The 13,062-nt window shown below is 43.2% G+C and overlaps 1 protein-coding gene across 2 annotated transcripts; it reads left to right on the forward strand.

The window, feature by feature from the left end:
* The first annotated feature begins 5,194 nt into the window (after positions 1-5,194).
* CCNG1 (cyclin G1) lies at positions 5,195-11,075 on the forward strand. 2 transcript variants are annotated; one of them, XM_037397630.1, is made up of 7 exons: positions 5,195-5,373; positions 6,062-6,325; positions 7,340-7,593; positions 8,181-8,259; positions 8,342-8,440; positions 8,683-8,877; positions 9,548-11,075. In XM_037397630.1, exons 2-6 carry the CDS (start codon positions 6,062-6,064, stop codon positions 8,872-8,874), a joined length of 888 nt encoding a protein of 295 aa, XP_037253527.1. In that variant the 5' UTR covers positions 5,195-5,373; the 3' UTR covers positions 8,875-8,877; positions 9,548-11,075. The 2 variants fall into 2 exon arrangements, with proteins under 2 accessions (XP_037253527.1, XP_037253528.1); XM_037397631.1 differs by lacking the exon at positions 9,548-11,075 and adding an exon at positions 8,958-9,499.
* Positions 11,076-13,062: the final 1,987 nt, after the last annotated feature.

Genomic DNA, 13,062 nt, shown 5'->3' on the forward strand with positions numbered 1-13,062 from the left:
GCTGCTGCTCCCTTGCAGAGTCTGCTGCCCACACACAGCAGACTGTGCAGCAGGCGCGGGGGGGACGCGGTGCACTCGCTTCAGCCACTCAGCACCAAGTCTGGCACCTCAGAGCAAGACACCACAGCTGCTGCCCAAATGGCTAGCAGCAACCTAGACTCTGCACCAGGGTTTTTAACTACATGCACTGATGAAGGTGTTCTGGGCTTCCACTTGTTAAGTGTCTAAACTCTAGGAACATTTTTAAATCAAATCCTGTACATTACATTTAATCGACATGAACTGGTTTTCCTTAGTGTCACTTCAGTCTAGAGTCTTTTATTACTGGAACACAAAACAGGCCAGTGGCTTTGGCTACTGTCAGTGGCTTCCAACAGCTCCACGGCCCGCTGCTCCTTAACAGTTCTCAGTCTATTTTTAACAGCAATTTAAGAAATAAAAGCTATTTAAAACAAGCAGCATAAAAAGCAGTATCATTTGCTTCACATGATTATTATGTGCATCATAATGACAGGAAGGCTACTGCAAATGTTTTCCAACTCCAAAAAAAAAAAAGAACACTTCCTTTGCAATATGTAATTTTGAATTTTAATTTAGATAACTTGGATTATTTACTGGCAACAAAAATATGCATATTCATGAGAACTGATTTACTATAATCTTTATTTCTGATGTTCTGCATCTGTGAATACTTCAAGTACTTGAGTTTGCATTCACAGGCAATTACACTGGAATCTCACAGAGCAGCAACAGATTGATTTATAGTTAAGTTTGTAGCACCGAAAGCCAATTCATTTTCTTTCAGAAAGACTATGGCACCGGATTTGGGATTTGCCTTCCACCATCCTTTTCAAACAAATTACTTTTTCTTGTCTAATAGACATACAAATCAAGTTCATTATAATGAGGGTCAAACTGGTGATTTCTAGGTGCATTCACTCTACCAATAGTCAGCAAAGGTCTGAGGAAGAAAGTTAAATAGATAGCAAGTGGAAACTCATTAAGTTTGATTCTATGCAAGTGAAGGGCGTTTAGAAGGGAAAGACACACTATTTGGTCATTCCATCTTCACACCCAAGGGCTCCCTCAAGCTCCCTCATGCCGAATTCCATTGAACCTTCTAGAAATCCAAGCACTTACTATGCAAACCACATTTTTCTTAAAAATCTCTGCATCTACTAACCATGCTTCTTTCTGGTCTTGCCTGCCTTGTCATTCATTCCAGCCCTCTGAAGTACAAAGATTCTTCTAATATAACAAGCTTTAATTAATCTCCAAAGAAAAGTCATAGAAGAAACCCATAATAAATCAGTGAGAAGTACAATGGGAGAAAGCAGGACGAATACGGCTTGTAACGACAGACCAATGAATACCGGTAATGACAGCCATTTATACAAAAAAGGGAATATGTACAAAGTGCTTTTTAAATCGAGTTTGAATCACCATATTTGGAGCCAGTTAGGCTAACTGTTGTTTTGGCAAATCTCCCTCATGGTGAAAACACACATAATACTCTTGCCGGTATTTAGCCAGTGTTTCTAAACAGTAAAAAAAACCCCACATAGGAACAATTTTGTTGAACACAAATCTCCAATAAATAATCTTCAATTTCTACACAATCCGCTTTAAGGTGAAAGTAATTCCACAGCATTAATCCAAAACATACAAACATAACAAAAACAACTGCGGTTTCTCATAGCTGTAATGCTAAGACTTACCTCCAAGAACAAATCCACAATGCTGTTAATTGCAGGTAGAAGGGACCAGGATTTATGCACACCAGACCATAGTTCGCTATTGGGTGTGACTGTATTAGATATACAGGCTCACAAAGGTGCCCCGCTCTGAACAATTGCTGTGTTATCAGTCACATCTGTCAGCTGAAGTGTCTCACCTTATTAGATATTATTAGGGTTTTCCCACACACACACAAAGATTACCCTAATTTTACCCCAAAGGGCTTGTTATAAATGATAACAATTAAAACAATTTTATTTTGGGTTCAATCAATTTAGGTTGAGAAACAATAAGCAAAAACAGCGCTGGGTGCGCAGAGCACTCGATTAGTTCCACCACACGCACACCTGAGTGCTAAAAGCAGCGTCTTTTATCCCCGGATCTTGACCAATCTCCTCTCGCCGGATGTTCGTCCCGCTCTTTCCCCACTGGGCCGTTAGGGTACGCCTTCCCCTCCTACTGGCTCTCCTTTGGCGCGCTTTTTCAAATCTCAAGGTCTTTGTCTCCTTCGGCGGGTCTTCTCTGGCGTGGTTTTGCTTTCCTTATCTCCTTTGGCGGGCTTTTCCAAGCAGCGATTGCCTCAGGGGAAGCCATCACATTGTCTTAAAGGAGAACCACAGGTGCCCGCTCACCACAACTGCGGTACAGGTCCCAGATTTACACAGGGTACAACAATTACACTTATCGCATTTTTTTTTATTCTATGTCAAAAATTATTCTATTTTTGACATAAATCATGACTGCGTTTATCACAGGCTTTAAACTCATCTTGCCCTCTACTGCTGACAGGTGCAACAAGTTCTACTGTTAGCAGTACAATAAAGACAACTCTGTGCTATAGGGGAGGTAAAATGCTGCCTGGAACAGGTTGGCTGTTAGCCATCTGCCATGACTTAAAGTAAAACTCATCCTCCTTCCATTTTTAAAGAAAGGCTTAAAGCACTTTAGAAATAGTATTTACAGCAAATGCAAAACAAACATGTTCATAAGCAGAAAAAACAGTGACAGAAAAACAGTCTCAGAGGACATAGGATGGCTTCTTTGACTCATGCATTCAGTTGTAGACTATCAGTAGAGCTAGCTAGAAGTGGTGCCAGGAATGCTGCCTGAAAGCTAAATAAATTATTCAGAATCCCTTTCAGCAAATTTTTTGAAAAGACAAGCTAATAGGCTTCACTGGAAAAAAAAGACGAATTTTTCTCTGGAGAGTTATCACCTAGGCTGTACTGGAATCTTGGACTCCCTAAGGGAATTTCAAAAAACTATAAAGCCGACCTGGATTTGAACTCTTTCAGCCTTACTGAGATTCAGGGAACTCCTGACGTGCAGAATCGAACTCTACAACTCGAGGAGAGTTATAAAGCAGACATGTTTATTGCGGCGCCGGGTGCAAGTGGGATCGCTCCTCCTAACTTGCACACCGTTTCAACAAGCAGTCCGATATTTATTATACAAAGTCATGCATATACATATGGTCTCCGAACATTCAGAATCTCCTCCCTCTGGCGCCTCTTCAAGATAGACTTCTCATCTTCTTGGGCAGTTACCTGAAGTTCTAGTTGATCTTTGCATACATTAGCAGTCTTTGTTATTTAGTTTCTGTTATCTTAAAACATCTGCTAGCTAACGATTAGTCCATCCTTATTGTCCACTCTAAACGTGTCAAGCTAATACCTGCCCACTGGGCTGGTTTTAATCTATATCAGCATGATCCCGGGCGGGGGGGGGGGGGGGGGGGGGGAGGGAACCACCTTTTGAGTAGGAGGTCGCTGATCTACTACTACCACTATTATTTTACCTTGGCTTATTTTCTTTTAGCAGTTAGCACGTCCTCCTCAGAAGGCTCCTTATTTACATTCTTGTCGAGCTTACCTACATCGGTACTAATTGTCCCTTCTCGAAGTGCGAAGTGCTAAGCTCCAGCCCTTTGCTCTTTCTCGGGTGTTAACGTTTTCTGTTATCTACGTGGCCTCTGTCTGCAGCAGAGTTCTAGGTTTTTAACTGTATCACTTCCTCCCATCTGCAAGATGCATACATCTTGAATATCTATATATTTAACGGTACAAACAGTTTAGGGCTGCGTATCACCTCATTTATTAGTCATATGTCAACATATATTTTCTTCGAGGAGTCAGGTCAAATATAGCTAGGAGGTTTGCCTCCCTTGAGTTACAGAAAGCGTCGGTTCACTCCTTAATAAAACTTCAAGCTTTGCAGCCAATTCATAGTAATCATCACAAAATAGCTGAAAAATTTTACTTCAGTCTAAAACTAACTGCTCAGCAGTTTTAGGAAAGCAAGTCCTTAAGCACCTTCGATCCATTTGAAAGATGTTACAGGTCTGCAAAAACCTCCTTCAGCCATTCCTCAGCCTTATAAAAAATGGTATTCACTTCTGATAAAATGACAAAACATTTATTAAATAAATAAATAAGTTTCAAGCCTCGAGCATGTCCTAAACGGGAGCTCTCTATAGCATGCAACTCCCTCGCTTGCCTGAAGTTTGTTCAGAAGTGGAACATTTTCTGTTCCTGGAATACTTTTAAAAGCCATTTTAACTGTTTCTCAACAATAGCATATCTTTTCCAGATCTTGCAACATAACTACTGATCTCAAACAAAAGAAGTTTATACACTAACCTGACCTGATTTCTGCAAGAAACTAGAAATAACTTTCACCAGCAACATATCCACCTTATCACAACCCTGAATAACTCCTGTCCGCTTTCTGAGCTGAAGTAACTTTTGTTGTTTCCCTGAAGGGAACCCACACAAACAAGGGAGACAGAGGCAGGTATACGTGTGAACAGCCGCCCGAATCCCAAAGCTTGCCGACTGCTGCCTGTTGCAAGCAAGAGGTTGATTTGGTCCTTCTGTGAGTCTTGACCTCCCATGAAAACACGAAAATATCTCTGAGGGACTAGAAAGTGTTAAAAAAAACCCCAAAACCTTACTGATCTATACCTAAAAGATTCCAGCCCTAGAGGAGGCGGGAGCCCCCCCTCACACACCGAACGCCCGCCAGGAAAACGAGCACCTAACGGCCGGTTACACACGTTACACGGTTACATACGGGCCCGGGCGTAGGCCGGCCGGCCGCCAGCTCTCCAACCAGCGGCCGCACCCAGGCCCCTCGCAGCCCCCGACCTTACTGTGGCTTTTGCCACAGGGACACAGAGGCTGCGGGCCTGAGACTCGGAGCGGAAAGCTACCGCAGCGCGGGCGCCCGCCGGGGCTAGGGACCGGCCTCCTGCGCCCGCCAGCCCGCCCGGCAACCTAAGCGCGACGGACGGAGTGACGCCCGCCCTCAGCATACGGCACACGCCGCCAGAGGCCGCTATTATGCCGGCTCGGCCTGTCCCCTAGCGAGGATGCCCCGCCCCTTCCCTCTATCCGCGCCCCGTGACTGGCCCGTCTGGAAGTCGATCGCCCCTGAGCCCCGCCCCCGGGCCGGGCGGAAGGGAGCGCGGGGGCGCGGCGGGCTGCCTGCGGGGCGGCGGTGGGAGAGCGTGCGGCCGGTGGGCGCTGGCGCCCGGGGAGCCGGGCAGCGCCTCGCCCTGACTTGGTGGCGCTGCTGCGGGGCACGCCGGCTCGGGGTCCTCCCCACCACTGAAGAGAGCGGAGCGACGGGAGCAAGGTGAGGGCGTAGGGCCGCGTCCCACCAGCGCGGCGGCGGGTTTGGGCTTCTCTGCGCTGCGCCGGGCCCGTCTGTGGCGCGGCCGCGGTCTCTCCGTGCCGCCGGCGTGGTTGGCAGGTCGCTGGTCCGGCAGCGGAGCCCCCCGAGGCGGCGACGGGCAGGCCCGGGCATGTCCTGGGCAGGGGCGCGTGCGCGGTGCGCGGCCCCGCCGCTTCAGCCCGGGACGGGGGGCGGTGCGGGGCCGCCCGGCCTCGGAGGGGAGCGGGGAGAAGCGCTGCTGCGGGGGCCCGGGGGTGGCTGCGCGCACCCGAGCCTGCCGCCGGCCTGCGCTGGGGTCTGCGGGGCACCGCCGCCGCAGGCCGGCCGCCGGTGGGGGGGGGTGTCTCTGCGGGGTGCGGGGCGGTGTGTGGAGCTCCCTGGGGGTGTGGGGCGGTGTGAGGGGCTCCTTGGCGGGTGTGAGGGTTTCTCTGGGGGGCGTGGGACAGTGTGAGGGGGGCTCGGGGGGGTGGGGGGGTGGCGTGCCTGGTGCCTCGGAGTGTTCCACATGTGCTGCTAATTGGTAAAAAAACTTAGAAACGAGTCCTTCACATACCTACAAAGAAAGGGAAGTTTCTGTCTCTGCGGTAGAGACAGCTGCAACTTGGTCAGCTCTGCTCCGTTCAGCTGTTACATTTGTTTCTTGTTACAGATGATTGAAACACTTGTGACTACTGAAGCTCAGGAGCTGCTCTACCAGCTCACAGCCCTCCTGGAGCAAGAGTTAAGATGTCAGCCAAAGGCCTCTGGCCTGAGACTAATTGAATCTGCTCATGATAATGGCCTCCGAATGACTGCAAGGCTGCGAGACTTTGAAGTGAAAGATCTCCTCAGCTTAACTCAGTTCTTTGGCTTTCATACAGAGACGTTTTCACTGGCTGTGAATTTCTTAGATAGATTCTTGTCAAAAATGAAGGTAAGGCTTTTTAAAGTATAAGCTGTCAGTCATTAGCTTCTGCTCACTGCAGCCTTGTTGCTATTATAAGTTAGAACATGTTGGGTTTAGATGGCTAAAGGTTAAGCTCCTTCCACAGATTCTGATTGCACAAGACCTAAAAAATGTCCTTCCCTGTTCAGGTTTGTAGTATTGTTAAGAAAGCTGTTACCTCTGGAGAAAAGAAGGAAGAGGGCATTGGTTACAATTTAAGAATGCTGATAGGCTTAGAAATGCAGGCCATATTAATGGATTAGATCAAGACAGGTTGTCTTGCCTGTTACATGTGTACAAGAAGACCTTAAATTACTTCTTTCTTTATTGCATTTCAACCTACCTGTAAGCCTCATGGATATCGAGAGGCTCGATGCTGTTTATCACTTAGAATCTGGTAAAACATTTAGTTGGCATTCCATTCTGCCATGCTGACCTGGGTTGGTTTTAGTTGTCTAACAAGACAGGATTACCACTGCACTATTTGGTCAAGAACAAAAGCTTGTTTTCCTTGTGTGTTAAAACAAAAATGAGAAAGCTAGATGGAGTGGATAGGAAAATCACGATTTGAAAGACTTCTGAATCCAAAATAAGCAGTAAAAGTGGGGAATGTAGTGCTATGGAATAAAATCACTCATTTTATATATATATGTTACATATATGTCACATATATGTCTGTGTGTATATATGTACATAAAAGAGTAAAAAAATTTTTTTTTTGTCGTAAACCAATGTATAAAACACTAAGTCCTTAAAGGTTCTGATTAGGCTATTATAAAACCTCGTTAAGAAAACTGTTCTGCCTCACTCAAAATATGTAGTTCTGCATTCTTGCTTTTTAGATGTAATGGTTTTCTCATCTAGTTAAATAAACAGAAGAATCTAAGTAGATAAAGGACTTAATTGATCTTCAAAAAACAGAACACACACACCTGCCCCCCATAATTTTTTCCTGAAATACGTTGGTGCTTACTCTTGGAAAGTAACAAGGACTTTTTTTAGGTACAGCCTAAACACTTGGGCTGTGTTGGACTCAGCTGCTTCTACTTGGCTGTGAAGGCATCGGAAGAAGAGAGAAATGTTCCCTTGGCCACTGACTTAATTCGAATAAGCCAGTATAGGTTCACCGTTTCTGATATGATGAGAATGGAGAAAATCGTATTGGAGAAGCTGTGTTGGAAAGTCAAAGCTACAACAGCCTTCCAGTTTCTACAACTATATCATTCACTTATTCATGAGAATTTAAGCTGTGAAAGGTAAAATATCTAATACCTATTTTGCTATGACTGGTTATGATGAAGTCTGTGTAGAAAAGTAAGCGGGGGAATTAACTTGAGTAATTGGCCTTTCTATATATAAAAAAAAAAATTTAACTTCTCCCTTATTGGTAATACCATAAATATTTTGTGGTTTAACGTTACGATAATTTTAAATGTTTGCATAAGTAGATCTGAAGAGTAGTACGCTCTGATCCAAAAACCAAACTTGCTCAATAATGATGGTATAATAAATCTCTGCTTATGCTGCACTAAGTATTGCCTCATTGCAACGATTTCAAAATCTAGCTAAGAAAAAATTCCTTTAGCTGGTAAGTACTGAAATTTCTTGTTGATAAGCCTATTTTGACAATGTGACTCTCCCCAATGGACCACAAGATTTATTTTTGGCATTAGGACTGCCAAAACTGAACACCTGTTTGACTGTAACCCTAGAACTTCTGGAACAAATGAGGCTTTTGTTTAGATAAGAAACATTCTTGCCACCTCTTTGGGTTGCCAGGGTAGTGCTATCTTGATCAAGCATGCATTTTTGTTTTAACATACACTCATGTTTTTTATTATAGGAGAAAATACCTTAATTTTGAGAGACTTGAGACCCAGCTTAAGGCATGTCACTGCAGAATCATGTTTTCTAAAGCCAAGGTAAACTGCTTGAAAGCATGAAGGCAATGAGACTGCTGAAGCTTAACAAAGCAGTGTTTTAAAATATTTTCTTTCTCTCCAGCCTTCTGTCTTGGCGCTGTCTATTATGGCACTAGAGATAGAAGAACAAAAACTGCCGGAGTTGACAGAGGCATTGGAATTTCTGCAGTTGCATTCCAGGGTATGTGTAGATAGAGTTTCAGGGAAGGAGGTAAAAATGTATGCAAGGGCCTACACAGTGGGGAAGGGGGAGATCCATTGGCATATTGGTTTCTTTTATGGCTTTGTTTTTGGTTTGGGTTTTTTTTTTCCATTTGGCTTGATATCCTTGGCTTTTTATTTTATGTGAAGAAGCTGAAAGTACATGTATGAAATAAGGATTTAACGACCTATTAACATATGAGATTCTGTCTTGCTCTGTAGATAAATAACAGAGAGCTGACCTTCTGGAAGGAACTGGTGTTGAAGTGCCTTACAGAATATTCTTCGAGCAAGTGTTCCAAACCAAATGTTCAGAAATTAAAATGGATTGTGTCTGGACGTACAGCACGGCAGCTTAAACATAGCTACTACAGAATAACACACCTTCCTACAATTCCAGAGACGAGCTCATAATAGGTAAGTCGTTGTAAAATAAACTTCTGATAATGTGGAAGCAATTAGCTGTTAACTACCTCAAAGTTTCTTATTCTGTATAGGTAACCTGTTGAAGACATTTAACGTAAATGTTAGGCCCATCATAGAGGCTGATCTGTTGTCATGCTCATGATTGAGCCAGTGCTGTACCTAAAGAAGTGGCAACCTGAAATATGAATGTTGGAGACAGAACTGATCCTCTGGTGTGCTGTCGGAGCAGAAATGTGTTCTACAGACATTGGGACCTCATTCAAACTAAAATGTGGAGTAAAACTGGTAAAAAGGCAGAGGAAAAAAACTTGGCGTGCTCCTATCTTAAAAAGAATTCGCTAAGAGGAAACAGTTCCGTATTCGAATGAGTTTATTGTAATCTTTGACTTAAACCACTTCAAAGGAAGATTGTTTTATACAGTTTTACTTGCATAACTGTCAGTAAACTCTAAAAACTGTAACTCTGTTTTTCATACTGCTGGTTTTGTTACTCTGTAGATACTGTGATCTAATTGTGTTTCCTAGACTTTAATTCCTAAGGCTACATATTTTCTAAACAGCTGTCTTACTGTTGTCTTGCTATATTAAAGTCTGATGCTTTGTTTGGCTCGTGTGGAAAGCCTTTCAGTTGACTGGTTGGTTGGTTGTTTTTTCTGTACAGGAATACAATACAATGAGGAGAGACCCATCCTGTGACCTTGTCAACAGACACATGAATCTGAGAAACAAAGTCTGAAATGTCATCTTAATGAAGAACTCAACTCCTGGGAAGAATATGTAATAAAAATCCTTCCAGCAAATGTTCTTTTCATGATGATTACAACAATATTCAGTGTCAGTTTTCAGTCTTAATTGTTAGACTGTTTACTGTTCAGTGAAATGCCACAATACTGTTACAAGGAATTTTAACTTCTTATAGTTTGTAGAGCAGCTTGTGTAGTCTAACCTTGGTTTACTGTAACTGCAGGTGCTGAGTTACATACTTAGTTTAAAACTCTGGTTTACTTTCCAAAGATTATGTGACCCTACGAAAACATGTGCAGTAGCATAGTCCTGCAGTGTCTCTCTCACTAAAGACTAATCCTGCTCAGTACTGATGACAATAGCAAATGCTGTTTGGGCACCATCATGTGTCCACTTGTTCCTGCTGGGCAGGGCACTGGCCTTCAGCCGTAGAAGCATTAAAAATAAATAAAACTAGGCTGTGTGATATCCACTGAACATGTCAATTAGCTAGAGCAGGAGAAAAGAGAAGCCGTATTCCATTGCCTTCTAAAAGGCAGACACTAATACAGCAGCAGTAGCTTCAGTGTTTTCAAAGAGGTGTGGTTTACTGAGATTAAAAATTATTTCTTGAAGTGTAAAACCTTTGTGATACCTAATGAAGGCTGAGGGAAAGTACTGGGTCACCTGCCCTAAATCTGACATCGGTTTTCTCAAGTTTCACTGTGCAAGAGGTAAATCCTGATGCTGAATGGGTGCATTTTTATAGGCACAGTAGGAGCAGGGCTAATGCCCCATCTTGGCCTATGTGTAGGAGCAATCTAGTTGTGAAACACTGTGATCTCTTTGATGGCAAGTTTTGTAAAATACAACTGATTGTTTCTGAAGACCGATCAGTACTTGAGGCATATGCTCCTGGTACTAACAATGAAGTGAATAATAAGAATGTATGTAAAATGAATAGGGGTGTTGGAGGAATGTTGCTAATGGCCTCCTGAATTCTGTGTCACTGTGGAGCAGAGGCTGTTAGTGATAGGCTGTTAATTAATTGCCATATGAACCGACTTGGTGGAGAAGGAGAGATCAGATAGTTCCGAATATAGTATGGGCTTAGATGTTGGCCAACCAGTTATTTCTCCTTTATGGTAATTAGCTGAGGGGTAAACCATTCCTTGTGTATCTCAAACCGATTAAACCTTTCACAGAAGACTTTATACCAAAGCTCTATACTGGACAAAACGAGCCGCCTCCTGAACTCATGGGAGTGATTACACCACATAACGTGTAATTGGGTTTTGCATCTGCCAGAGCTATTGCCGTTGTGCTGGCCTGTGAAAAGCATACAAGTGCTTCGGACAAAGGTGTGGTCAGCCTGCTGAGAGAGGTCGAGAAGATGCTGTGTGCAACTGTCATGTCTCAATATTAAGCTGTACCTTTCAATTAAAGATTGAATTGTGCTTAATGGAGGAACTTTTTCCCCTGTTTATTATAAAACATCTTACTGGGAAGCCCATAACGTGACTTACATCTGAACAGTTTGTGGAAAACTTCCATGCAGGAGGCAAGAGATCATGGAGAATTTTTTTAAGAGGTTGAAGCTGCAGGGGAAAGGCTAGTGAATCAACAGGAAAAACTCAAGGTGCTTGATTTAATTATTTCAACTTGGCCCATGATTAAACTATTTGAGATATGAAAGTCTCAAAATTGAAAAGACTGACTTTAAGTAGCCTTGACTGTTCAAATTTGTCATCAACTCTCTTCCATGATGTACCTGATAGTATATTCACCTGTTTCTGTACATCACAATGAATACATGGATGCAGTGGTACATTTCACCCCCTCCTTTGGGCTACTCCGTGACATCCCCATCTGGCCTTAGCGTTTGTGTAAGGAGCTGGGTGTTTAAGCACCCTTTGACCATAGGAGCAACTCTTGCGTGGCTAAGGTGGGGAATGACACTGTGCCAGGAGCTCCTATTGGCTGGCCAAGGCAGGCAATGAGCTGGGACAACTGGTTATTCACTGACAGCCCATGAACATTCCTTACTTGGATTGTAGCCAGAGTAGAAAAGTACCATTGTTACTGGAATCTTGAAAAATTAGCAACTCTGCTTATGGCCAGGATGGAAATTTATAGATGACTAAAGGCAATCATCTCATAATCTTATAAACAGTGGTCCTAAGTAAAACCCTTTGAGCTCTCTTGAACTGCAGCGTGCTATGACCAGCTCCCTCTGAGCGGGATGCTGCTCAGAGCTCACAGACTCCCAAGTTTGTGATACTAGGTGGACTGAAAGTTGCTGACGGGGCCTGGGCTGATAACCAGGCTCGTCGAGGCTGAGCACTTTGTTGAGAAGCACAAAGGCATTAGATGTATTTCACTGAACTCGAGGGGAACTTTTAACAGGTACATTTGTGCATGTATCTCTATACATCTAGTGCTTGTGGTGTGTGTGAATTGATTTAGGTATCTCATAAGTATAGTACAAGTATTACCATCTTGAATCCATAGTAAACCACTTCTGTAATTTAAATAAATCCTATCGATTCACTTCATAAATGTTACAATAGTCATAGATTAAGTGCTGCTAAAATCTTACATTCCATCTTAAACTGTGAATTAACCTTAGACATTCTTTAGATATAAACCGTTGTCCAAGTCTGAGACTAAGATTGGACCTAGCTGCACCTAAGCTCTGTTAAGAGTTTAGAAAGCAAAGGGGGTCTGTTCTGAACTTTGTGACTCAATGGGAGGATCTCCCTTACCCTTCTACATCTGTGATCCCTCTGTAAATAATTTTGGCTCAATTCTAACTCAATTTTAATTTGATTTATCTTTATGTGTTCTATTCATGGAATAAGTAATAAGAGTAGACCTTGCCATCAAACTTTGTGAAGTCACGTTTCCACAAGCTCACAGTAAAACTATTTTGCTTATGCCTTTGATGGAGATTCTTTAAGCGACCTAGCCTAATCCACTCATTTCGGGACAAATGGGCATGGTCGGCAGGATGGCAAGTGATATTGCTGATTACTTAGAAAAACATGGAATAAATCCAAGTCCTAAATTCTCAGAAGAATGAGCTCATGATAACTGGCATGATGGGAAAGCTGTAGAAGAACAGTTACAGGCAGCCAGAGGCAATACAAAAGATGGAAGAGGAATTATTTGTAAAATGTTAGGTACCTGCCCACAAGCTGCTTATCAGTATAGGAAGAATGGCAATAAAAAGGAACAGGACCTAAAGGAAGACATAGAGGGCAGAAAGGCAGCTGAATTAATACTGCCTTTGGCAACTAAGCAGCTTCAGAAACATTTAGAGGAGGAAAAGGAAGAAACACAAAAGTTGGAAGAAAAGGTTGAGATGGTGCTCATGTGGGCCCCACACCTGCCTAACAGCATGCAAATTAAGAAATCGGTACTGTCCCCAGAGCATTGGGATGGTGATATTTG

Source organism: Falco rusticolus, chromosome 8 (assembly GCF_015220075.1).
Source record: "Falco rusticolus isolate bFalRus1 chromosome 8, bFalRus1.pri, whole genome shotgun sequence".
Classification (NCBI taxonomy): domain Eukaryota; kingdom Metazoa; phylum Chordata; class Aves; order Falconiformes; family Falconidae; genus Falco; species Falco rusticolus.